This window comes from Camelus bactrianus, chromosome 16, assembly GCF_048773025.1.
Source record: "Camelus bactrianus isolate YW-2024 breed Bactrian camel chromosome 16, ASM4877302v1, whole genome shotgun sequence".
NCBI lineage: Eukaryota > Metazoa > Chordata > Mammalia > Artiodactyla > Camelidae > Camelus > Camelus bactrianus.
In genome coordinates, this window is record NC_133554.1 from 11,440,526 (window position 1) to 11,466,494 (window position 25,969).

General features: G+C 37.9%; 1 protein-coding gene across 2 annotated transcripts in view; it reads left to right on the top strand.

Moving 5' to 3' along the window:
* The window catches only part of AP2B1 (adaptor related protein complex 2 subunit beta 1), a 102,530-nt gene that overhangs the window by 46,301 nt on the left and 30,260 nt on the right, over positions 1 to 25,969 (top strand). The window contains exons 14-18 of one of the 2 annotated variants that reach the window (XM_010949160.3): positions 4,125 to 4,317; positions 15,458 to 15,499; positions 16,349 to 16,495; positions 18,901 to 19,046; positions 23,317 to 23,446. In XM_010949160.3, coding sequence (XP_010947462.1) covers positions 4,125 to 4,317; positions 15,458 to 15,499; positions 16,349 to 16,495; positions 18,901 to 19,046; positions 23,317 to 23,446 — 658 coding nt within the window. The remainder of the gene's footprint in view (positions 1 to 4,124; positions 4,318 to 15,457; positions 15,500 to 16,348; positions 16,496 to 18,900; positions 19,047 to 23,316; positions 23,447 to 25,969) is intronic. The other variant, XM_010949161.3, reaches the window with a different exon arrangement.

Here is a 25,969-nt window from a genome sequence, read left to right on the forward strand (position 1 = left end):
GTATCGTACCATTGTCTAATGTATATTGCTGCTTAAGTGGTTCATGAGTAGCCAGAGTATAGGATTTATCACTTTACAAACTAGTGTGGTCAACATTTTGGGCTCTATTTTAACAGACTGTAAGCACAGATAAACAAAAAGAAATACCCAAGAAAATGATTCTTAATCTTTCATTAGCTTATAATTGAGTAGTTGCTATGATTTTTCACCCAAAGGAAACTTGTGGATAAGGATCAGGCCTCGTTATAGGGTGTGTTCCTTGTTGACAGGCATATTTAACATTCTTTAGATACGACCATTGAACTTCTAAGTACATCTCCCAGCCTGTGCTTCAAGTTTTGATAAATAGATACGAATTTTCTGTTATAACTTGCCTCTGTAACCATATTTACATGCCATTTAAATTACCTTTCTCCTGATATAACTTTAGTCGTCAAATGGACGGGGAAAGTGAAACAAATCAACAAACAAAAATAACTCTAGAAAGAACCAATATTTAAACTATGTAAAAAGAAACACAGTCTCTTAGGCAAAGTCTTTATCTGATTAATAGCCTTAATTTGTTACCTTCACAATTCCTTACATGGTTCCTTTGTGGATAACCTTCTTGTCCATTTGTACTTGTTTTGTGTTTTTAAAGGAAACAAATGCAGAAAAATCCACTTTGAAATGAGTATGATTGAAAAGTTGCTGCAAGTGGCATGTCTGTAAGAGTACTGACGTTACCTAGCTCTCTTTGGCAGCGTAAGCTTAATAAGTGATATGCCCGTGATGTGAAATACAGCAACAGCGTAAAACCGTTTAAAAATGCTTAACACAAGTTCTTTTAAAATCGCTTGGGAAAGGAAGAAGTGCTTTTTAGTTTGGTATTGCTTAGTGTAATTACTTGTGAGCTGCTCTGTGGAGGGTGAGACGGTAAATAGTTGTCTAGCTTGGAAAAATTTCACCTTTTAAAAATACTGCTTTGATGACAATCTTATGCAGTTATTTCCCATGCGCTCACAATGGGAAACATTTTCCTGTTAGTTCTCTTGTCTTTTTCATTTAGACAAAAATGCATAATAATGATTTAACGTATTCTTAACTTGTAGAAACTATAGGGTCATTTATTTTTCATCTAACTCACTTATATCTTCTCATAATACTCTTCCTTTTCTATTAAAGTGAAGGAAAGTATGCACACTGTTACCTAAACTCTGCCTTTTATTTAGAGGTGCTGATAAGTCCATGTTTTCTGTCATATTTCTCAAATGGTACATAAGATGATAGAATTTCAGGGGGCAGGTATAGGTCAGTGGTAGAGCACACGCTAGGCATGCTCGAGGGCCTCCATTAAATCAATCAATCTCTCTCTATTCCCCGCCGCTAAAAAAAAGATAATAGAATTTCCATGTGCAAGTAATACCCTTTATTGGAGATTTCATATATTTCTGTACGTTTTTTGCTAGATGTGTATAAAACTGCTTCTCCTTTTGACTTACTAATTTTTGTCTTTATTTGTACCCATTCTTCCCAGTCCAGATTCTTCTCTTCTTGGCTTCCTTGACACTTTTTCCTCCTAAGTCATCTTTCTTAGGTTGTTTTTCTCTCTTTAATCTTTGCAGTTCTGTGTTCATTTTTTTCTCCAGATGTATTACAAGGCTCATTCTGAACCTTCTCTATTCCCTTAGGGAGTTTATCTACGAAACACAGTTACCACTGATACATTATAAGACTTTACCGTTTACACCATGTTTTCATTTGATCTTCCGTAAAATAGAACAGAACTATGTTTTGTTACCATTTTGAGGAAGTTTTGTCTCAGAGAAGTTGTCACTTGCCCAAGATTTATCTAAGGTTGGTTTTTACTTTTTTTAAAAAAAGTTTGGAATAATTCACAGTGAAGCCATCTGAGCCTGAAATTTTCTTTGTGAGTTTGTTGTTTTTTTTTTTTTCCACTTTTTAAATTAATATACCACTTATACTAATCTGAGTGCACTAATCTTTAGTATTTGGCTCAATAGATTTTTACATATGTATACGCTCATATAACCACCACCCTGGTCAGATGTCGGGTATTTCTCAAGCACCCCAGAAGATTCCTCATGCCCTTTTCTGTTATATCCACCCTCCAGAGATAACCACTGTTTTGATTTCTGTCACTATAGATTAATTTTGCCTGTTCTTAAACATCATATAAATAGAACGATACAGTATTTACTCTCTGTGTCTTGGCTTTTTTCACAACACAATGTCTTTGAGACTAATCTAATGTCGTGTTATCAGTTGTGTATTCCTATTTATTGGTACATAGAATCCCATTGCCTAAATATGCCGCAGTTTATTTGTATCTTCTATTGATATGCCTTTGGGTTGTTTCAAGTTTGGGACTCTTACGGATAAAGCTGCTATGAATATTCCTGTATATGTCTTTTGGTAGACTTATATACTCATTTCTCTTATGTATGTACTTAGGAGTGGAATTGCTAGGTAATAGAATAGATGTTATTTAGCTATAAGAGATACTGCCAGTTTTCCCAAGTGATTGTACCAATGCTCACTCCTTCTAGAATTGTATAAGAGTCCTAGGTGATCCATACCCTTAGCATCACTTGATATTGTCAGTCATTTTAATTTTAGCCATTCTGGTGGATGTGTAGTGGTATCTCATGGTTTTAATTTGCATTTTCCTGATGAGAAGAGCTGTAAGTATGTCTTGATGTTTATAGAATCCTAGCATATCCTCTTTTGTGTCATGCCTGATCTTTTCCTTATTTTTTAATGAGTCTTTGTAGGAATTCTTTATATAATGATGAAAAGATTTATAAGAATTCTTTATATAATTTGGATACAAGTCCTTTGTCAGATGTATGTATTGCAAATATCTTTTCCCAGTCTGTGGAGAATACCATCTCTCACTCTCTCTTAAAAGTGTCATTTGAAGAAGAGATGTTCTTAATTTTAGTGAAATCCAATTCAGCATTTTTCCTTCTTTTATGGTTAGTGCTTTTTGTAGAAGCTTTTGTGTACTCCAGGGTCATTGAAATACTCTTAGGTTTTCCCCTTTACATTTATGTCTGATTTATCTCTAATTTTTGTTTGTATTGTGAGGTGTAGGAGTCAAGGCGCATTTTTTCTCCCACTTAGCTATACAGTTGATCCAGCACCATCTGTTAAGATCTTTTTCCCCTGCCTAGTCCTTTTAACATCTCTTGAACTCACCACTTCCTTTTTATTTTTATCCTGTGGTGGCAGTAGCAGTTTAAATTACTCTTAGCTGATCTTCATGTCCATTCTCCCAGCTTCAGTCCCTTGTACACACAGCTGCTAGAGTAATGTTCCTCTAATGTTTTTAGTTCTTTGTTCAACAAATAAAAGTGATTCTGCATTGCTTATTATATAAAAATTAACTCTCCAGAGTGGTTTTCACAGTTGTATTTCCCTCATCTTCTCTTCCCCCAAATCTTACCAATTCCAGTCTCTGCTCCAGCAAATAAAATTTTTTCACCGCCCCTAAAGTCAAATTGTTCATTTCTGTGCCTTTGCACAAACTATTCCTCCTTCCTTTTTGGAAGGTCTCTCCCTGGTAGTTGCTCATAATAACTATTCTGTCCTTCAAAATCTAGCCATAAAAGCATTCTCAGGAGCTTTTGGAATCAGCCCCACCTGGTTGTGTTTGCTGCTAGTCTGTATCCTGCTATCGTGTGGACACAGTACGTGGTTTTGCTGCTACACAGTGACTGCTTTTCAATCATTTTGTGATTGCTGATTTGGGGGGTTTGTTTGGGTTTGTTTGGTTTGGTTTTGGTTTTTTGAGTGTAAATTATTTGAGGACAGGAAATACATTTCCTTTTTTAAAAAAATATTTCCCCAGAGTTATCATTACAGTGCTCGTTTATAGAGTAGGTGCTCAATTAAAGTTGACTGATGAGTTTGCTGTAGTATACATTTATTTTCATTTTAGCAACTGTGTTTTGATTTTTAAAAAAAACAAGAATTGCTGTCATCTCTTCATGTATATCAACAAATGATTATGAGAGTTTTTCCCTCCTGTATTTTGTATATCTGACTTTTACTTGTTGCCTTGTTACTATGTCCCCAGTAAAACTGACTTTTCTCTTTTCCCTTCTTTGTATGTCTTGCAGCACTGATGCGGGTGACAGCCCTGTTGGCACCACCACTGCCACCAACCTGGAACAGCCTCAGGTTATCCCCTCTCAAGGTGACCTTCTGGGGGATCTTTTAAACCTTGACCTTGGGCCCCCAGTCAATGTGCCACAGGTATCCTCCATGCAGATGGGAGCAGTTGACCTCTTGGGAGGAGGACTAGACAGTCTGGTAAGCATCTTTCTTCTTTCTTTTGGCTATTTTAAATTCTTTTTATTTTAAAAATTTGGGGGGTTATTTTTAATTCTTAATATGCTGAAGAACTTTAAATTATTCAGCATTTTAGAACTAGACCTTTCCTTGACAAGCAGAGCAGTAAAGAACAGGACTCTTTGTCTCTAGAGGATTAATTGATAGAGTTCATCGTTGGTGTGGGGTATGTCTGCAAGTGTACAGGATTATTTTGTTGTCCTGCCTCTAAATAGAACTTCTATGTTTAACTACCCTGTCGCCTTTCCAGAGCTTAGTACTGCTCCTGCTGCTTAACTCTGGATAGCCCCTGTGATTCCCCTTTTGACCTGAACATCATTTAAATGACCTCATAGTGATCATCCTATTTTGAGGCTTTCAAACTTTTGCCTTTTTTATATTTTATTGGCTTATGCCTTGTCTAATTCTGAAAGGTTCTGAAGCTGCCATTTGAGCCATTTGTGTTTAAAAAAAAAAAAAGTATCGTACAGTTGGAAGGGACTTCTTGGTTGTTTCTTTTTTGCCCTTCTCCATCCACATCCCCCACTCCACCCTGTCATACTTCCAATTTAATTAGCTTCCAGGATTCTAATACTAAAAGGCTCCAAAGTCCAAAGAATCTGTGAATATGTGCCACCAATGGAAACCAGACTTAGTTACTGTTGCTGTGCAAGATAAATGAGAAATGTTAAGGATGACCTCTCTGTAGAGAGAAGGCCAGAAAATAACAGGTCTCATCACATGGCTCCCTGCAAATTAGATACTTAACTGTGGTGGAATTAGAGGGGCTTTTTTAGCTGGACACTTGCAAATAAGATGTTTGTCAACCCGCTGACTATAAATATGCCCAACAAACTGATTTATTTCCCAACATCAGAAATTGGAAGGCAGATGCCATAGACAGGAAAATATATGTTCTCAGAGATTGCATAAGCAAAACAACCTTACTTTCTGCTCCATACACAGGCATTTTCTCATCTACTTACGAGCAGTATTATGTCTGGGATGTATGCCAGCCAGTACAGGTACATTTACTTTTGGCTGACAGAGAGTATAAGGAAATAATAGAGTTACAGTCTATCTCTGTGGGTTGTGCATTTTACTAATGGAAGTCGCTGCTTCCAGAGTTTGTGCACTGACCAAGCTCCGGACTCCAGCTTATGGTGACACAAGTGACCACTCCTTTTGTCTTTCTTGGGAATATAAACATTTGCTTTTCATGTTCATATCTTTAATGTTTAGAGTTGACTGAATAGCTTCCTCATAGGATCATTCTGCATTGCTGTATAGCCTCTCCTTTATAGACTCAGGAGACTGACAAATGAATATTGAAATATTCATGGATACTCTCAGAAATCCCTTATAAACACTGAAATAGCTCTTCCTGTTCTGTTGATGCATGAACCACAAGTTAAATGTTACATCCTCCTCAAGGTTATGCCTTAACAGCACTGCTTTTGTCCCTAGTGGCTTGTGACACTGGACCTAAGAATGACAAATTAAGTTTGAAAGATGGAGGAAGAAAGAGGCTCTATATTTTGATGTTGCCTGGCTCAGGATTCTGTGCTCCTGCTTCTTGACCCACTTTAGCAGGGAAGGAAAGAGACATGTTATTTCCGTTTGGCTGTGTATTCGCTCTTGCTGGCCCTTAACACCAGTGAGTTTTCTCCGTATATTTCACACAGCTAATCCAGTCATCTGTTAGAATTCTGTTAGTATCACATCAGATAGAAAAACTGTTAGAACTTGCTTAGATTGTAGTAGCCAAAGTCACACATGGGCCTTTTTTCTTTTTCTATTTTTGTGAAGGATGCTCTTTTTGGGGTGGAGAGTAAGTTGTTTTTATAATTGGATTTCTGAGTATTACACAGCCTTTGCTATGCAGGCTTAATAATGTTCCTTTGTAACCCTAAAGTTTAGCTTTTTCTGACTTTGGAATTAAAGATGGTATGCTTGGTGTTGTAGCCCCAGAAAGTTTTTACGTGAAGTTTTCTTCAACTTATTCTGCAAAATAAATATATCCCAGAAATCATAATGAGGAGTAAAAGCCCTTCTTTTTATTTTGGATCTGTGTAGTTAAATATATATTCACTCAGAGAACCAAGATTCCTTTTAAGAGAACATCACAAGGAAGAGGCCTAAGGAAGACGAGTTTCTAAGGCAGCAGGAGACTATGCCATTTGAAAAATGCTTTTACTCTTCTTGCATAAATTATCTAGTTTAACGAGGAAAGTAGTTCTCAAAGTTTTCACTTAATCTGCATAGATAGTGCCACTTCTTGAGTGAGTCCTTGCCTTTCCAGCAACGCTTCTCAAATTAATGTGCATGTAGGTCAACTGGAGGTACTGTCCAGGACAGAGCCCTGTTGGTCTGGGTTGAGACCTAGGAAACTGCATTTCTAACAGACAGCCAGGGCTGTGGGCCGTATTTTGTATTTTTCATAGTGAAGACAGACTGTCTGTGATCATTGTGAACCACTTCACTTTGGTGGTTCAGCTATAGCTGTTGGTAAACCCAGATGCCTTTTTCTCTTGCCAGTAGCAAACCCACTCCTGGAAAGACAGAGGGCTCCTCCTCTGCCTCAAGTTGAAGGAGAGCAAGAAACTGTTGAAATTATTTTGTTAAAGATCTGTCTTTTACTCTCTAAGAAGAAGAATGTTGCCAGGAGTGGTAGAATTTGGTCCAGACCCCCACTTAAAATATGGCCTGGATTAGAGCTGTGGGGTTGTCTGGCAGGCAGCACCCAGTTACCTCAGCGTTCATCTCAGAAAGGCTGTCAGCAAGGTTTCTGCTACTTGTATCATTGGAACAGAACCTTACCCATAGAGGTCACTGGAGTGCTGCCAGGGAAGCATGGCAGCTACTCACCTTTTAGTTCAAGCTTTGTGGTTCTTGGCTCTAGCTGCATAATACACACACAGACACACACACAACACACAGTCAATATTTGGGCCCAACCCTAGAACAATTAAACAGAATTTCTGGGAGGCAGGAGTTGGATATTGGTATTCTTTAGGAGACAGCCAGGTTGTTTTAATTTTGCAGTGAAGGTTGAGAATATTGAGCCAAATGAAGTTCCAAATGGGAGTTAGGTAGAGAGGTTAAAAAATTGATCTCTAAGCCAAGGCAGTGATTTCCACAGAAGAATTACATTCTGGGGAGCCTCTTTGGCACCTCCTACAAAACAGACCTCTCTGACTTTACCTTTGTTCTGCTGCCCTGTGCTCCCCGCTCTGCCCCCAGGACATTTTCCTGTTGTGATTTGCTGTTAGATGATCCAGCCTGTCAGAAATTGGCCAGGAGTTGAATTTGACCAATTTAGATAAAGTTGCTCGTTCCCAAGGGTTCTTTTTACCCTTGCTCACATTCCATAATTGGAGACTAAAAATTGTTTTATATTTTGGATTGTCTACCCAATTTTCTGTTCTTCTGTCTTAAAAGTTTATATTCTCTAGAAGATATTATTCTTTCATTATCACGGTTGTGAAATTTTGAGATTTAGTGAATTGTGACTTTTCTAGAATTGTCATTCAGGAAATACCAGTTTACTTCTTCATTATTATTTACCACAACCTGCCTGAAGGCTTTTTCCATCAATAATAGTGACGCATATAAACTCTGGCTTTTAAACCAAAGAGAGTGAGGTGAGTGTATTGCTGTAATATAAAGAAAACACGTGTGCAGGCACACACATTCCTCCTAGGTGATTCCTATTTTTCTTGTGTGTGTTTTTGTTTTTTGAGGCAGGCATCCTTGGAAATCACTGTTGTAGGCAGAGCTTCAGATGCTAAAAATGGAATGTTTCTTCATCACAATACTCAAATCAAAATGAATTTCCTACATACACTTCAGTTTCCTCCTTAGTTTTTTCTAGCTCTTTAGCATCTTCTCCTCTGCTGGAACACAGTTCCCTCCTTCTATTAGTATAAACTTAATTGTCACCTTGATGTGGAGTGAATTCAGGTAGTGAAACTTACATGGTTGATCTGTTCTACACGTAGAGCATGATAGCGTACTATTTAAATATAGACTTAACAAAAGTAGTTATGTGGGTGTTTTGTTTCTTAGCTTTAGAAGCTGCGTGTATGTCTTTTGATGCCTCTGATGCCAAATCTAAGAAACTGCTCATTCTGGGTAGTGTGACTTTGCTGACAGTGCAGATCTTTCTGGTTTAGTGTAGTGTGGGAGGTGACCTGGCGCCCATGTGTGTAACTCTTGCATACATGTTATAAAGATACACCATGTGCTAAATAAGGATAACATAGTAGTTGAATCTCAGTTACTTGTTCCCATTGCTTTCAGACTGTCAGCAGAGACTTTGGCTAAATTATGGCCTTTTGTTCATCCAAGGTGCCATGCATTATTCTGTTTAGAAAAATGGTGCTATTGTGTGTCAAAATGGAAAGGAAGCATTATCCGGAGTGCCCTTTCTCCACGCTGATGAAGGGTTTCCTGCTAGAGAAGTGTAGCCTCAGTATACCCAGCTAGAATGGAGTAGAATAGAAAAGAAACTGCCTTTTCTTGACTCCAGTGTATGTTTGTCTGAACCTCCCACCCTGTTTCTTACTGATTTTTTTACCTTTCAGATATTTTAAGTAATGAACTATTTTCCTTTTTTTTTTTTTTTTTTTGGTGGGGAGAGGTAATTAGGTTTGTTTTTTTATTTATTCCTAGAAGAGGTACTGGGGATTGAACCCAGAACCTCATGCATGCTAAGCATGCGCTCTACCACTTGAGCTGTACTCTCCCCCCGAACTGTTCTAGTGATGACTGAGGTTTTTTAGCCCATGGGAAATCCATTGTATGTACTAGTGTTGCACCTTTGTATCTCTTCCTCTGGAGAAGACTTGCTGTGATTTAAGGGCTTAGTGTTAGAATTGGTGGTGTGGAGAGATCTGTGTGAACTGTAGCCCAGTTTTGCCTGGTGAATTCTTCATTGTGGCTTTAAGTAACCAACTATGTATTTATCTATGCCTAGATTTAGTCAAAGCTGGCCTTGGGCAGTTTTGGGAATAATTACCAAATACTGGGTACCTATTTCTGTACCAGAGTCTGCACTAAAACTTTTTATGATTTCTAATCCTCAGAGTATGTCTGCAAGGTAATTGGTAGTGGATTTCATTTTACGGAAAACTGAAGGTTGTACAGCAAGTCAGTCTTAGACAGGGTTCGAACCCAGGACTTCTTCAAAACTTCAGGATTTCTATACTTTCCACTGTCCTGTGATTCCTCCAGTTTGTTTGTTATTGTCATCTTCCAGAACAGAGTCCAGTCTCACTTACCTTTGGTCCTTCTCAGACTGGGGTACATGTCTCTCGGGTACACAGCAGAGTGCAGGGTGCATTTGAAGCTGCAGGATAAACTTGGTTCATCATCTTGCAGTGTCGGTCTTACTTGATGGTAAGGAATGTAAACACACTGATGCACTAAGGCTTAGAATGTAGAAGTGCTCAATGTTGAAGATAAAACACAAAGCTTGTTTACCCTAGGCTCTCCACGCTGTACCTCCCAGGTGCCCTGTGTGTATGAATTTGGGCTAACGTACCACTAGGAGGCCCTTGAAGTTTTGAGAAAGACTGTATAAGTGTATTCATTCATGAGGAGAGGAACTAGGTAAGTTTATACTTCTGTCTTGCAGCACAAAGAACAAGATTGCTTGACCTTACCCTCTGTTAAGCAGAGTCACAAAATCCTGTGCTCCCATCATTTGTGGGTGAGCTGTGATAGAAAGCACAAGTACTTTCAAGGCAAACAAATGATACACAGGGCACTCTTCTGCTGAAAACTGGCTGTCAAAACTGCTGAGACTATGCATTTCCTCTCTGGAAAGGACTTTGGCCTTGGAGTGGGGATGGAGCAGGTGGGGTCAGTTTTTCCCCTAATTGGTTCTGTTCGTATGTGTTGGCGGTGTTGATGCAGATGTGGTCCTCTAGGCCAGTTGGTGAAACAATTTTGTCAGCCTTCTGTCCACATTGTGATAATTTTCGGCAATAAAATGATTCATTTCAAAATTGTCTTCCCAATAAATAATATTGTTATAGGTAGCTGCTTATATGGTTAGTGGAACATTCATTCACTCAATAAATATTTGAGTTGAGTGCATATCCTGTGTCAGACTCTGTTCTGTGTCCTGGGAATATAGTTGTGTCGAGTTCCTACGAGCTCACATTCTTGTGGCGGGGAGACAGATGACAAATACAAAGTCAGGTAGTAATTACTGCAAGGGAAAATGAGACAGGATGCAGAGCTTCTCCTGTGATTTTTTTACTATATTCAACATTGAGTTATATCTGACCTAAGAGACCAGTAATGGACGCTAAGGCCTGAGACCGTTCTAAGGACTTTTTGTCGCATTCTGTTACTGTCCCATCTCAGGAAGTAATCTATACATCTCCCTACTTTTCTGTTGATGTAAGACTTTTTTTCCTTCCAGTTAGAGTCTTTTGATGATTTTGCGTGATCTCCACTCTTTATGGTACTCCACATCAAGTCGGTTCTCAGCCATGAATTTGTCTGATAGCTTCTGCATGGTTACAGATTCTTTTCACCATTTTGATTAATTATATGTTTTATGGTGCTTTTCTAAATAGCTTTTTGAAGATGGAATTAAAATTTGCAGGCTAACAGCTGAAAACCATACCTTCACCTAGGAGATGATATGTGTCTTCTAAAATCAAAAACTAATAGGAAAAACACAGGTTGATGTTTTTGATACCAATAGGATTTTTGCGTAAGTTTTGTCTGTGGTGGAAGTCATTGTGTACTATTTTTGCGTCATTCTGTTTTGACTCCTGAATAGCAGAGCTATGGGTAAGCTGTATGACCTGAAGCATTCCTTAGACTCCCTTCAATTAAATCAGTTCTGAAAGTGTCAAATAAAAGAGGTAATAATTCTAGACAGGAGCAAAGAAATGTCTGAGCTTAAGATCTACACCTCTAATTAAGAGAATGTCTTCAGATACACAGACAGACAGCCCCGCAGTTTTAGAAGCAGATAGGTCTACTTTAGCCTGCTCAGATGGACCTCAAAGGGGCTAACCCCGATCAGTCATTGTGCACATTGGTGGGGTTTTGTTTTTGTTTTTGTTTTTTGGTCCACTTGGTGGCCATCTTAGTTGATGTTCTTTTATAAAAGACTTTTTTCCTTTTGTTGGAGTCAGGCAGACTTACTTCCTTACTGAACCTCAGTCTTGAGTTCTTTCTCTGTACTCTGCTTTTGTAGCATATTGCCATAGGGTGAGGGTGTTTCCTTTGGTATCTTTTGGTAGCTGAACTAGAGCTGTATGCAGATTCAGCTCAGACTTGACTCCGCCTGGTTCTGCTGCAGAGCTCATGTCGCCATGCTGACATTCCTTCAGCCATAAGTTAAAATAAGTCACCGTGAAATCACCGCTTTCTATCCAGTTACTGAATGAACAGCGCAGCGACACATAGTTATGCAGTTCAGCATGAATTGAGCCTATTTCAGCACGATTTCAGGCATGGTAAAGCAGCCACTCTTTGGCAGTAGCCAAATGTTAGTGTTACTCTCAGTGCCATTTAATGTGATTCAGACTGAGGGCTGGGGAACTGTACCACCAGCAGAAGTTTTGGACTTAGGTATCAACTATGGACTTTTAGGAAAATTCTGCTCAGTTTCCAACATTTGAAATACTCTTTTCCTGAAATTGGCACCTCTCCTTCATCTTCCTGTATCCTGATTTAGTCAGCCTGTAGTTGACATTACTTCCTCTGTGGAGATTACTGTTACCAAACAGATGAATCTTGTCTGACTCCAGATAATATCAGCAACTGAGCTGAAGTGAGTAATGGCTGGTTCAGGCCAACACGACAACTTTCCTGTGTTTTGTTTGGTTTTCTAGCCTTTTGTTTTTCCCCTTGATTAATATGTGCATTATCCTGCTCATCCTGTAGATAGGAGAGGCCACTCACTGGGTAATTGGCTCCCATCCTTGCTGACATCTCCCTGTTAGTTACTTTTGCCCATCACTGTGCGGTCACCTCTGTCATATTTTTGGAGAGGAACATGATAACATCCCTTAGAAACTTTTTGGTCAAAAGGAAAGCTGCTAAATAAAGTCTGAATAAGCTATAGTCTTGTTAGTTAGAAAACATCGAAATTGTCCTTTCCTTTTGCTCTCTGGACATAGCACAGTTAGGTGAACCTTTATATTTCTGGCTGTGTGTCTCTAATACCCTTTGGATCCTATCTCTCTAAGATCAGAGTTCTTGAATCTGGGTTGCAGCTGAGTTGTATCTGATCAGCTGAACATAACAAAGGAGTATGCAGATTGCTTTTCAGTTTCTCTTACATGGTTTTGAATAAAATTGACAGGCAGCATGGTGGGGTTGGGAGGAGTACATTTAGGTCTTGTCCAGCTATGATAACATTCATATAAAACTCAAAGATAATAAGAATGAAATCTAAGAAAGTAAAGACTATACTTGGGCTTTGTTTCTTTTGGAAATAGCACCATCAGTGAGTGACTTTTCTCAATGCCTTTTATTGAAGTTAGCATGTTTGATGATACTGCTGTTTTTGTTTTTTCTTTCTCACCATTGAGTGCCAACTAGGTCCATTAAGAATTCCATCTCTTTCAAGCTTGGGTTGTAAGACAGGCCAGAAGGGAAGAGGATGGTTGAGGGGAGAATGTGTAAGCCCATCAGAAAGTCATAAAACCAGATCACACATTAGGACAAATAAGACATGTTGCATCATTCCCTTCTCTAGAAAGGGTTCTTCTTTCTGCTCGAGTTCTAGCTACCTTTTTAATTCAGGATTTAGCTCCAAAGTCATTTCTGAACAGATAAATCTTGTCTGATTCCAAATAATAGTTAAATCTCTAAGGCAGTGGTTTTCAACCTTGTTTATACATTAGAATCGTTAGAGGAGCTTGTTAAAATTCTGATGCCCAGATTACACCCCAGAACAATTAAACCACTATCATTGGGATTGAGGCTTAGGCATCAGTATTTTTAAAAATTCCTCCCCCTAGCCCCCCATACACACACAGGTGGTTGATTCCATTGTGTATCTAAGGTTGAAAACCACAGTTATTGAAACACAACTGAAATAGTTATTAGTACTCTTTAAAAGTTTGAATCTTACTCTAAGAAACCTCTAGGCTTTTATGGAGGAGAAATTGAAAACTAAAGACCACCATAACCAGTTTTCCTTTGCAAATTTTCTATGATTTTTTTTTACACATATCTACCCTGTGCTCCAGTCTAAGTGGACTACTCATTCTTCTTGATCATCTTTTATTCCTGCTTTTTCATCCTTTGTTCATGCTATTTAAGAAATACCCTCCCCCATTTTTACTTTTTATAATCTCACACTACCACCTCCGTCTTTGAGGCTTCTTTTCATTCATCCTTCAGCCAAAAGGAGACTCTTCCCTTCAAAACTTTGCTTTTTTGCCTTAGTATATTCTGTATAGTTTTGCATTCATGTTTTATTTTTTTTCTGCCAGTTTGCAAAGCCTGGGTCTCACTCATCTATATGTCCCCATCATGACCTGGCATCTTTACACTCCCTGTAATGCCTTGTATCCAGCAAACGTTATGTATGTGTGCGTTTGAATGAAAAGAATCTCATTCTTTTCAGATGTCATACTGCAGATGTGTGCTCTTCTAGAACCAGGGAGAAAACAGATGTATCTTTTCTGTTTGCTGTCATACTTTCCAGTGATTGGAATTCTTAGTTGTGAAAACCTTTTTATCTGTCTTTGCCTGTGATTTTTCGTCCCATGTCCAACCATTAAATAATCTTCAGGAACCAGATTCTGGAAATGTTGGCTCTTTGAGGTTTGGAGTGCTCTGTAGCTTAGTGCAGCAGAGCATGCTTCTTCACGCCAGTTATGAAGCACCTGCATGGGTTTTTTTTTTCTTCAGTCACAGTGGTAACAGAATTTTGTCACATATCCTATTATTTTTCCGTATCTATTATTTTTTAGAACTTGGCATCCAGTTTCATATATCTGTTCATTGAGATGATAATAAATCCTCTTTCTCAAATCCTGAAGACAAATACAGTTTTGTTTTTTAACACAACCACAGCACATAGATCTCCAAGTTTCCACCACTAAATAACAATAAAGGATATAGTGTTCTGTAGAGCAGACAAGGCACCTGGTGATTCAGAGAGGATTTTTAGATGCACAGTGAGAACTAGGGAAGAGGCAGTGTGAAATTGTAGCACAAAAAAGTGGTGTTTGCTTTTTAAATCGCTCAGTTAGTTGTGTGTATGTTTTATGTTTCTCCATGCTAGCTATTTTCAGCTTCAGTTCTTCTTTAATGCTTTTGTCATGGACTTCAGGGTGAATTATATCAGAGCCCTAAGGGAAAAAAGGCAAGACTAAGGCCATGTGAAATTATTTTCCTGTCACCTAGCTAATTAAGTTAGTCTAATTCTCCAAGAGTTATTAGCTTCCTTTTAAACGATCCCCTCCAGATAAATCACAGCGCTTCTCCTTAGTTGTATCGACCGTGAGAGATTTAAAGCTTGCATGCCTCCCCACTTCCTCCCCAGGTAGGATATCTTCCTAACCCAGCTGTTTTCTTTCTTTGGAGAGTTCTAAACTAAAAATCACTCTTGTTCCAGCTGTAATTTTTGAAGCTTGAAATTGCAGCTCAATACTGGTTTGGTTCCCACTTTCGCAGTGGGGCAGCAAGTTTTGTAGATCAAAGCATATTTTAGTTTTTCTTTGCTTTTCTTTATTTTTCCCCCTTAAATTTCCTTTTAAAGAAAAAAATAAAACATATTCAAAATATTACTACTTGGAGATAGAGCTTCTCAGAACATGTCAACACTTTAAATCTTGTTTAGGTTTGTGCCTATGTACCCCAGTGGAAAGGTTGGATCTGAAACATCCCTGAGATGTCCCAGCTCCATATTCTTTCCAAGATTTTTCAAAACTCCCACACACTAACACTTCCCCTACTTGGTTCCCCTAGGATGTATTTCTTTGTAGTCTAGAATTTCTTTAGGCTTTGGGAGTTAAGTTGAATAGCATGTGTTCCCAGCAACTTGGTAGAGCAATTTACAGGTTCTGTACGGGCATCTAGTACTTAGCTAAATGAACTCTACCTCTCTCTCCTCTCTCTCCTTTCTCTCTTTCAGCTTGGCAGTGACCTTGGCGGGGGCATTGGAGGAAGTCCGGCAGTAAGTGCCATCCGTTTTTTCCACCATGGGATGCGCTGCCCCTGTTTGATGCTTTTCCTATGCACACATTCTCAGACCAGCCACCGCTGCTGTCTAGCACTGTTCACCAGAACCTCTCGAGCAGTCTATGAAGAGTAGCGTAGGGTTACTTGGAATCTTTGGGCTCACACACCACATGTGGTGTAGGGGTGTCTTTAGGGACTGGCGCTCTGGTGTCTACGGAGATCTTTGTCTTCCTGGCATGAAAGAGCTAAAGGAAATGGAACCTGCCATCTTGACTAGAGAATGCTCTTGTTCTCTACTGTCGTCTAGAAAGAACTTGAGAGTCAGCTGGACTCAGACTGAGACTCTCCTCGTAAGTGAGTGACGGGGTGTGAATATCCATCTCCCACAGGAGAGTTTCCTACTAGATATTTATGCCTGAATGGGGAACTAAGACTTGCCTGGACCCACGTGGAAGTGGAATTGCTGTCTAAGTTGGATGCTTCTCCTTCTTTCTGTAGAGACAAACCTCCCCTTCGTTAGGGTACTTGTAGGCCTTTTGCACAGAATCATGGAAGCTAAAATTGGAAACAAATGGAAAAAATCTTGGATCACTGTGTTCCTGATCCTACTGATTACTCTCTCTTGATAGAACTTCTGAAGAGTGTGTGTATCTTTTCAGTGATGAAAAATAGCCATGATGATAAAAAGGACAAAGAATATACTAATTTAACTGCTAAAAATACTGTAATTATGGTGTGTTCTTACCGATTTGTCAATTCTGTTGAAATATATGGCAACATTTTAAGGACTGTTAATCTGTTCTTCCTGATCTCCTTGCCCCCCTTTCCCTTTTTTTCCCTGCAGGTGGGACAATCCTTCATCCCATCATCAGTGCCTGCAACCTTCGCTCCTTCACCTACTCCTGCTGTGGTCAGCAGTGGTCTGAATGACCTGTTTGAACTCTCCACAGGGATAGGCATGGCACCTGGTGGATATGTGGCTCCTAAGGCTGTAAGTAAAGCAATACTTTCTTAGTGGACAGGACCTGAATTATGTTATGTTATGTTATGTTATGTTATGTTATGTTATGTTATGTTAGCATCTAACATTTGTGTTATTTCCACTGATAATAAATCCAAGGTTAGGGCCCTTTTTCTAGAGGATTTGAGAGGAAGATAAAAGGTGGCTTCAAACCTAGCAATAAGAAGCACTATAGTGTCCCATTTAACCATTCTTATAATTAGACTTAAAATTGGAAATATTAAATATTTGAGTTTTGTTCTCTTATTTAGAAATACTGTCTAGCTTGTCAGCACTGACATCAGTCTAGTGTAGGTCTGATATAAGTGCAGCAGCAGGAGGAAAAGACAGAGAACTAGAGAGAAGTAACATTTTACTTTGCATCCCTTCCACTCTCCTTTTTCCATTGGTATTGCCTCTGGATTATAGAGTGCCATTGCCCAGATTTGGTTTTCATGGGTGTTAGTGCACAGAGTTTTGATTTAGGTTCGTGTCATTGGTTCCCTTCTAGTCTCAGCTTTGCTTGCTGTCTCTTGCTCAGATAGAAATTCAAACAGGGAAACTCCCTGTAAATGAAGCCTGCTTGGGAATAGTGCCTTCTAGGCTAGGCTAGATTTCTTGTAATCTTGCCTTTCTGAGGGACAACATGCATGGTTGCTTCCTGAATTCTCTGCCTGCTCATCTGACTGTGCTACAGATACGTAGATCAGTTCTCCATTCCAGTAGTCTCTGTGTACACAGCCATTATGTAGAGTAACCAAAAATATGATTCAAACTGAGCCATAGTGTTTTGCCACAACTTGGTAGCTTTGTTGTAAGGTTACTATGTTGGATGTTATCCCCACAGATTTTTAATTATTGATTAAAAGATAACTAATTTACTTGTTTACTAACATTAACGTAGTACGTAGCACAGGGAACTATATTCAATATCTTGTAATAATCTTTACTGAAAAAGAATATGAAAATGAATATATGTATACATATGCATGACTGAGACATTATGCTGTACGCCAGAAATTAACACATTATAACTGACTACACTTCAATTTAAAAAAAACATAGTAATACAAATGGCAAATTTAAATAATGTAGAACTATCAGGTGGGAAATTGTCTCTCTCTGTCCCAGCTTCCTCATAGGTAGCTACTATTAACTTTCTTCTGTGTCCTTTCAGAAGAAGAAAAAAAGATCATGCATACACCTATATGTTTATATCCCTTAAAAATGCTGTCAGAGGGCTGCAGTGTTCTGCACCTTGTTTTTTCACTGCCGCATTGTTTTGAATGGCTGTACCCCCTGTATTGATGTACCACAACTTATTTAATCATTCTCTTGATGGTGGACATTTAGGTCCCTTGCCCTGCCCTCTGCCTCCTTATTTGTTATTGTGATGTTACCATAAACATTCTTGTTTAATATACATCATGGTATATTTTTTGTAAGTGTATCTATGGGATAGACTTGCAATGTGCTTTGTCCTTTAAATGTTTTAAAATGGACATTACCAACTTACTTTTCAAAAAGGTAACATGAAATTACATTCCCCAAAACAGAATGTAACAGTGCCAGAGTCCTTGTATTCTCCTTCATTGAGTATCCTGACTTTTTGAATTTTTGACTCCCTGATGGATGAGAAGTTGTATCTTGTGGTTACTTGATTTCTTTTTTTTTTTTTTTTTTTCAGTGTAGGTGAGTGTCTTCTCACATTTATTAACCACCCCACTGACTCTTGGGTATTCTGTCTTTAAGTAGTCGGGACAGTTCATGAATTCCCAATTTTTTATTTTTAATAAACTGGGGCAGTCCAGGAGTATCACAGGTTCTAAGACCAGGGGTAAGTTATGGGTGAATTATAGAGAGAGGGAATAGGTGTCCAGAGCGCTTAAGCAGCGTCTGAATGCTTACTCTTTATCAGAAACTTTATCAAGAGTTTAAAATATACATAATTCAAAGTCCTTACCTGTCATAGGTTACTGATAATGATTTTGGTAATGATTTTTAAAAGTCTTTCAATATTATAGACATGCTATTTTTGTTAGTAGATTCTGTTTTTTTCCCTTTTAAGCCTTTTATCAAAGCTACTAACCAAAAAAACCCTGAAATTATACTCATTGCAATTTCTCCTTTTGCCAGAGTTACCCACAGACTTTCAGATTTTGTGTTCGTTTTGGGGTTTTTTGTTTGTTTTGGTTCTTAGATAATTGAGAGTGAGCTCAAAATTCAGCAAATATGACTTTATCCAGAAACATTTGCACCTGGCTTGGTACTTATGGTATAAAAATCACCTTAATTTTTGCCTAAGGAAGTGAAGTTTTAATTTCATCTTTATTCCAAAACAAATAGCATCGAGGTGAATCCTGTCTGGTTCCATTGGGCTCTGTACTGTGTTTCAGGTCTGGCTGCCTGCAGTAAAGGCTAAAGGCTTGGAGATTTCAGGAACATTTACTCACCGCCAAGGGCACATCTATATGGAAATGAATTTCACCAACAAAGCTCTGCAGCACATGACAGACTTTGCGATCCAGTTTAACAAGAATAGGTAAGAAATTTGAGTTCCCCAGCTGGATCCTGAGACAGCTGTGTACTTTGTGTCCAACAAGAGAGGGTTCCCCTTAGCCAAGGGAAAACTCCCACGTTGGTGGACACTCGGTGTAGAGTGAGCACAGGCTCTTGCGTGTCTCTCCAGTGTCCGCTTCAGTTTTGGAGGCCCGAGGGAATTTTGTTCAGAAACTCATCCAGAGAGAATAAGGAAACCAGAACTTTCACTGCCTTTTTAAAGGATTCTAGGAATAGAATGTCTTCATTAAAAGTTTTCCCCCCAAAACTTTTTTATTTGAAATTGATTTATCCATTTAACAAATAATTGTTATCATCTGAGTGCCAGTCATTTCTTAGTACTGAAGATAGAGTAGTGAACCAAGCAAATGTGTGTCCAGAGCTCACCGTTTGCTGAGGAAAAAAATGAATATACTTTGGCTGGTGTCAAAACTGTGGAAGAGAGTATACCTGAATAATCACGTATAGGCTGACAGTCTGCTTTTAGCAGTGAATTCTCTGTCCTAGTACAGAAGAGAATAATGACAAATGAAAGCTTATTCTCTTTCCAACCTCTTGCCTTCTTTTCCTCTCATTTTTGTCAGTTGTATCATTTCTGTGTTTCATTCTTTCACTTTTATCCCCCTTTGTTACTGCCAGTCCTTTTTGTTTACATTTCACTGTCATTTCTTGCATGCCTTCTACTAGTTTCCTCAAAAGGGGCTTAACAATCCTTGAATTCTTATGTGATCAAAACTGCGACTTACATGCTTGAAAATTCTTGACTCACTCTTTTACTCCAAAGTCTTGTGTCATTTAATATTCTGTAGGGAAAGTCTGTTGCCAGCCTAATTCTTCCCCATCTAAGTGATATGATTATTTTGTCTGGCTGCCTGAAGTTTTGGAGTCCAGTAATTTTATTAGGATATTCCCAGTGTTGACCAATCTTGGTCAGTTTTTTCCTGAAATAAGGTGTGCCTTTTCAATATGTTCATTGAAGTTTTGTGTTTCAGGAAAGTTTTCAGGGTTTATATGTTAAAACTTTAGTACTATTCTGTTGTTTAGCTTTTCATCTTTGAAGAATTATGTATTTATTGGCTTTTCTTTGTCTATCTTTTATATATACTATTTCCTTTAAAACTTTTTTAAATATTAGAAAATTTAAAGTCTGTAAATATTACAGTATGTATCTCATGGTCTTTTTTTTACCATAACAACAATGCTGTCATACTAAAAAATCCTTAAATATTTTTAAATCCTTTAATATCATTAAACATCCAATCAGTGGATTATCAAAGTTCTCTAGTGTTTTTGTCCAGTTTGTTTTATCTGAACAGGGTCCCATTGATGCCCCATATGTGTCTGTTGATAAGTATCTTAAGTCTCTTTTAACCTGTTGATTCCTCCTCCCCTCTCTTTTTTCCTTGAAATTTATTTGTAGAAGAAATTAGATCTTTTATCTGTGGTGTTTCCCACAATCTAGATTTTGCTGATTATATCTGTAAATTGGAGGCAGATCTCTAGGCTTAAGTAGATTTATTAGACTTGATCTTCTGACAAGAGTGCTTCATCTGTGGTGATGATCTTTTTCTCTCATTTCTGTTTTATTTTACCTGCTTTTTCTCATTTTATTTTCTGTCTCTTACTGTGTTGACTGTTCTTCTTGTTCTTTGTAGCGTTGTCTCTGCTGGTATAATCGTGCCTTTTCAATAATATTTTGTAAATGAAATCATGTAGTATGGAGTCTTTTGCATCTGGTTTCTTTTGCTTAGTGTTAATGCTTTGAGATGTGTCAGTGGTCTGTTCTGTTTTATTGTTGAGTAGTATTCCACCGATGCCTATACCATTATTTGTTAACTCTTTCACCCCTTGGTGGAGTTGGGGATTATTTCCAGTTTTATCTTTTTTTTAATGGTGAAAGCTCCTATTCATGTCCAGGTCTTTCTGTGGATACACGTTTTCCCTTTTTTCTGGGTGAGTACCTAGCAGTGGTATTGCTGGGTCATTTGGTAAGTGTGAGAGTTCCAGCTGTTCCATATCCATACCGATTTTACCCATTCTTAGGGATATATAGTAATATCTCATTTTAATTTGCATTTCCCTGATGACGAATGAGCATTTTTTTTCCATAATCTTATTGATCATTCTTGTATTTTCTTTGGTGAAATATCTGTTCATATCTTTTTTTTGTTTGTCTTACTATCAAGTAATAAAATTCTTTATATATTGTGTGTACAAGTCCTTTGTCAAATATGTTTTCCAGATATTTTCTCTCAGTCTGTGGGTTTGCCTTTTTCTTTTTTTTTTTTTTTAACCTTTTTTATTGATTTATAATCATTTTACAATGTTGTGTCAAATTCCAGTGTTCAGCACAATTTTTCAGTTATTCATGGACGTATACACACTCATTGTCACATTTTTTTCTCTGTGAGTTATCATAACATTTTGTGTATATTTCCCTGTGCTATACAGTGTAGTCTATTCTACAATTTTGAAATCCCAGTCTATCCCTTCCCACCCTATTTTCTTAACAGTCTTTCAAAAAAACAAGTTTTTTGGGGGTTAAAGTTTTATTTTATAATTTTTTGCTTTTTATGTTTTATCTAATAAATCACAGTTACAGTTTTTTAATAGAAATATTACAGATTGAACTCCTACATTTACTTTAATAATTCATTTTGAGGTAATTTTGATAGTATGATGTAAGAGTCAAAGTAAATTTTTTTTCCATTGTAAATCTTGAAATCAGATAGTATAAATGATTCAACTTTGTTCTTTTTCAAATATCATTTTGGCTGTTCTGGGTCCTTTGCTGGGATTTTGATTGAGAGTGCAATGAACATGTAGATCAGTTTGGGAGAGAACTGACATCAAACAATATTGAGTCTTCTAATCCATCAGCATGGCATATCCATTTATCTAGGTCATCTTTAACTTCTCTCTGCAGTGTTTTATGATTTTTCATGTACAGTTCTTGCACATCTTTTGTCAGATTTATTAAGTACTTCGTAGTTTTGATGTTATAGTAAATAGCATTTTGTAATTTTAATTTTTGACTGTTGCTAGCATATAGAAATATAATTGATTTTTGTACATTAAACTTGTATCTTGCAACTTTATTAAACTCACATATTAGTTCTAGTAGCCTTTTTATAGTTTCCTTATGGTTTTCTACATAGATAAATCATGAGGGCAAGATCAAAAGGGTAGGATGATTTTTTTGATCCATAAATGTTAACACCAGAATGAGTGATGTGTGTTCTCAGGGTCATTCCATTATTACATTTGGGTGCTAAAATACAATTTATCTAGGAAAAGAAAAATGTTTCTTCTGCCATTCTGTGGCTTTTAAAATTTATACTGCCTATATAAACTCTATAGTTATTTTATAAATATTATATTCCCATCTTCCTTCCCGAGGCTAATTAGAACATAAATTCAGTATAAATTTATATCATTAATTTGTTTATTTATTACACCTGTGGGCCCACTTTTCCCTTTCTGCTCCATCTTTTTGAAATTAAGACATAAGACATATCTGCCCTCCCTCATACATTTTTGTTTCTTATTTAACTTCAAACCCATGCATTTCCCATCTCTTTACTATTCTTTTATTATTAGACAGGCTTCTCTGAGAAGTCTAATGAGTACTTAGCCTGCCTTAGGCTAAGAAAGTAGCCATGTTTGGGTCTACAGCCTGTCCTTTGGAATGTTCAGAATGTTTAAGCCAATCAATTCTGCTTTATTTAGACTGACTCTTTCCTGATGTGATGGATCTTATGTAAGTGGGGAGTGGGGGAGTGGACACACAGAAAATGAGAGTTACCTGGAAATAATCCTCTGAACTAATCAGGCAGGTTATCGACCTAATGAAATAATACTATTGTACTTTACAGGGTGGGTATTCTTAGAGTATTCTTTCTCCCAAGGATTATCTAAAGAAAGATGTATGTAAAAAAGAGACTTACCAAACCTGTCCCTCCAGTGGCATGATAAACAAAAGAAACTTTCAGAAATTAGAACAGTAGCAAGTCATTCTATGCTTATGGATGTTTTCTCCTTCCACAAATCCATTTAATGGAAAATAGAGGTTATATTGTAACCAATGTTACAGCACATTAGAATTGAGCACTTTAGTTCCTTCTATTTCTTCCATTTAATTTTATTAAGAATTATGTTTCCTCCAAATGGAGTAAAAAGCCATTGAAACCTGAAGATATGGCCAAATCCTGTCTCTTGATTAACCTCTGGGTTTTCTTCATCCTCCCTCGTAGCTTTGGTGTCATCCCCAGCACTCCTCTGGCCATCCATACACCACTGATGCCAAACCAGAGCATTGACGTCTCCCTGCCTCTCAACACCTTGGGCCCAGTCATGAAGATGGAGCCTCTGAACAACCTGCAGGTCAGACTTCTACTTCACTCGGGGGTACAGGTTGATATCTTGCCAATTTAATTTTGTTTATAAGGAAAACAGCCTCTCTCTCTTACATTAGATTTGGTCATAGAATCAGGTTTGAAATAACGCTCTGGAGAAGACTTTTATTTTTCATTAAGAAAAAAATCACAGGAGTCAGTCATGCATTGACGGAGAAAGTTATCCTCCTTTCTTTTACTCAACAAACACTGAGAAACTTTTAAAGATCTTATTTACAAACTTTTTTTCCTTAAAACACTTCCATAGGGAATTTGAATGTCAGAGAATAGATTTCAGTAGAGGTTTGAACACACAACCATAAATAGTTGGGTTATCTGGACTTAAATAATTAGCACATGTATAAGTGCAGAAAAGTACAGCACGTCTTAGAGGAGCTCAGAGCTGTGTCAGGTCTGCAAGAGCCTCCTGATCTTGAAAATACTGGATTTTTAGAATGCTTAAGTACTAGCTTTAGAGTTTCATTCCATTTTCACCACTTTGAATTTCTCTTTGAAATGTAAGCCTTCTAGGATTCAAGAAACATGAGGGCAGAGCTATAAGCATGTAAGCTGAAGGGATATGAATATAGATATAAGCCCTAGGAGCTGGGGGTTTTAATGCTCACAAGGCCAGGGGCGACAGCCGTGGGCCAGCCTGAGATGAGGAACTGTAACCAATCTCTGCATAAAGCTGAGACCCTGGAAGGACAACTCCCTCAATGAAAGGGGAACTAGAAAAATATTTGCATAAGGACAAGCAATGAGAGAATTTTCTCTCTGACCAGGGTTCTGAATGGCCTCTTCTGAGAAATTCAGGGCCCAAATTTGTACTATGTAGGTACAGAATTCTCCAAACCAATAAATTAACGTAAAATGGAACCAGGACTGATGAAACCTAGGATACCTGGAAGGAGTACATGCAAAGCAGCCCTTTTGCAACAGTTCTAAACTTCAAGGCCATAAAGACTCCCAGCTGAAAAGAAAATCCCTACTGAAAGTGAGTTCATAATTTAATGGGGAAGCGGGGGAGGGATGCACTGCGGAGGACAATCAGAAGGCACAACAAAGATTATTGGTGTTCCCCTTCTACCGAGAACTTGAAATGATAGAATGGTCTGAATGAAACTGTAAAATTTGTTTTAAATGACAAGAGAAAAATACCTGTCTTCCACTTTCTAATCGAAACAGGTGGGATCCCATTGCTCAATCTGCTGGAAATACCAGTGTAGGGGGCCTAGTACTCATGGTGAGACATCAGCTATAAAATTACTTGGAGTAATATTCTCCAGGAGTTTAAATACCAGTGCACCGAGCCTGCTTGCCAGTTGACTAACTACCTTTTTGCCACACTAGTTGACTGCCTTTTTTTCAGCAAAGGGTGTCATGACTTAGAGTGATGATGAGTGAGTCACAGTATAACTTGGCTCAGACTAGAAGAACAAAACAAGGATTACTGTGCAGAAGGAATTGGCTGTTACTATGATGAGAGTAATGTGTGAAGGGGCTTTTCCAGCACAGAATCCTAAAGTAACTAACTAACCCAAATCTACATCTGCTCTCTTTTCATTGGAATCTAACCTCCTGTTGGCCCACAGAGCCTCAAGCTTAATATTTGAGGACAGTCAGCATGAGTGTGAGAATGCTTTACTTTAGAAGTAGGAAAGGGAATTTGGGTCACAGAAACCAGGCCAAATTTTCTGCTCTTAAAACAGAAAGGAAACAGTAAATAAATAAATGTCAGTTTAGTTTCCTATTTGCATTTCCATTTCACATTCAGTGAAATGAACATCCCTAATAGGAACTCTTTCATGAGAAAAGTTGATACTCTCTCAAAAGTATGGATATGGTATTAGGACTAGCAAGTTTTCGTTTTCACAAACCTGACATTATTTTAAAAACAAGCTTAAAAATGTTCCATCTAAACAGAGTTTAACAAAGCATCTCAGCTTTTCTAGGAAAAAAAGAAAATTCCATCTGTAGTCAACTACTGATTTTCCAAGTTTTCCCCACGGTTTCCTTTCTTTCAAGGATGTCATAATTGTAGCTGTTGTTCTTATTAATTGGTATTTCCCAATGGAGAATATAAGCAAAAACTTCAGAAAAGATAAACTTTTCTTTCCCCCTGTGAGCAGCTGTATTTAATGTCTGCTGGTGAAACTAATAGCTAGCTTAAGGTGGGTGGGTTACTTCAGATTTCAGCTTCCATTCTGCTCTTGTCCCAGTATGAACAAGCTTAGGCCATAAAGGTCTAGATAAAACCAGGTAAAGATTTGTAGGAAATGCTCATGTAGGAAAAATTAGTACTTTTCTCATAATTCAGACCATCAAATTGGGGGGTGGGGTGGGGATGAGGGTTGAGGAAATGAAATTTTGAATGCAGTGTAGGTTTTAGCTATCTGGGCTAATTCGCTATCAATATATACGACAAATAAATCAAACCTAGCTGCCAGAATTGTAATGAAACATTTGGTACAAAAACTTCATTAAAATGTTCATCAAATTACTTACTGAC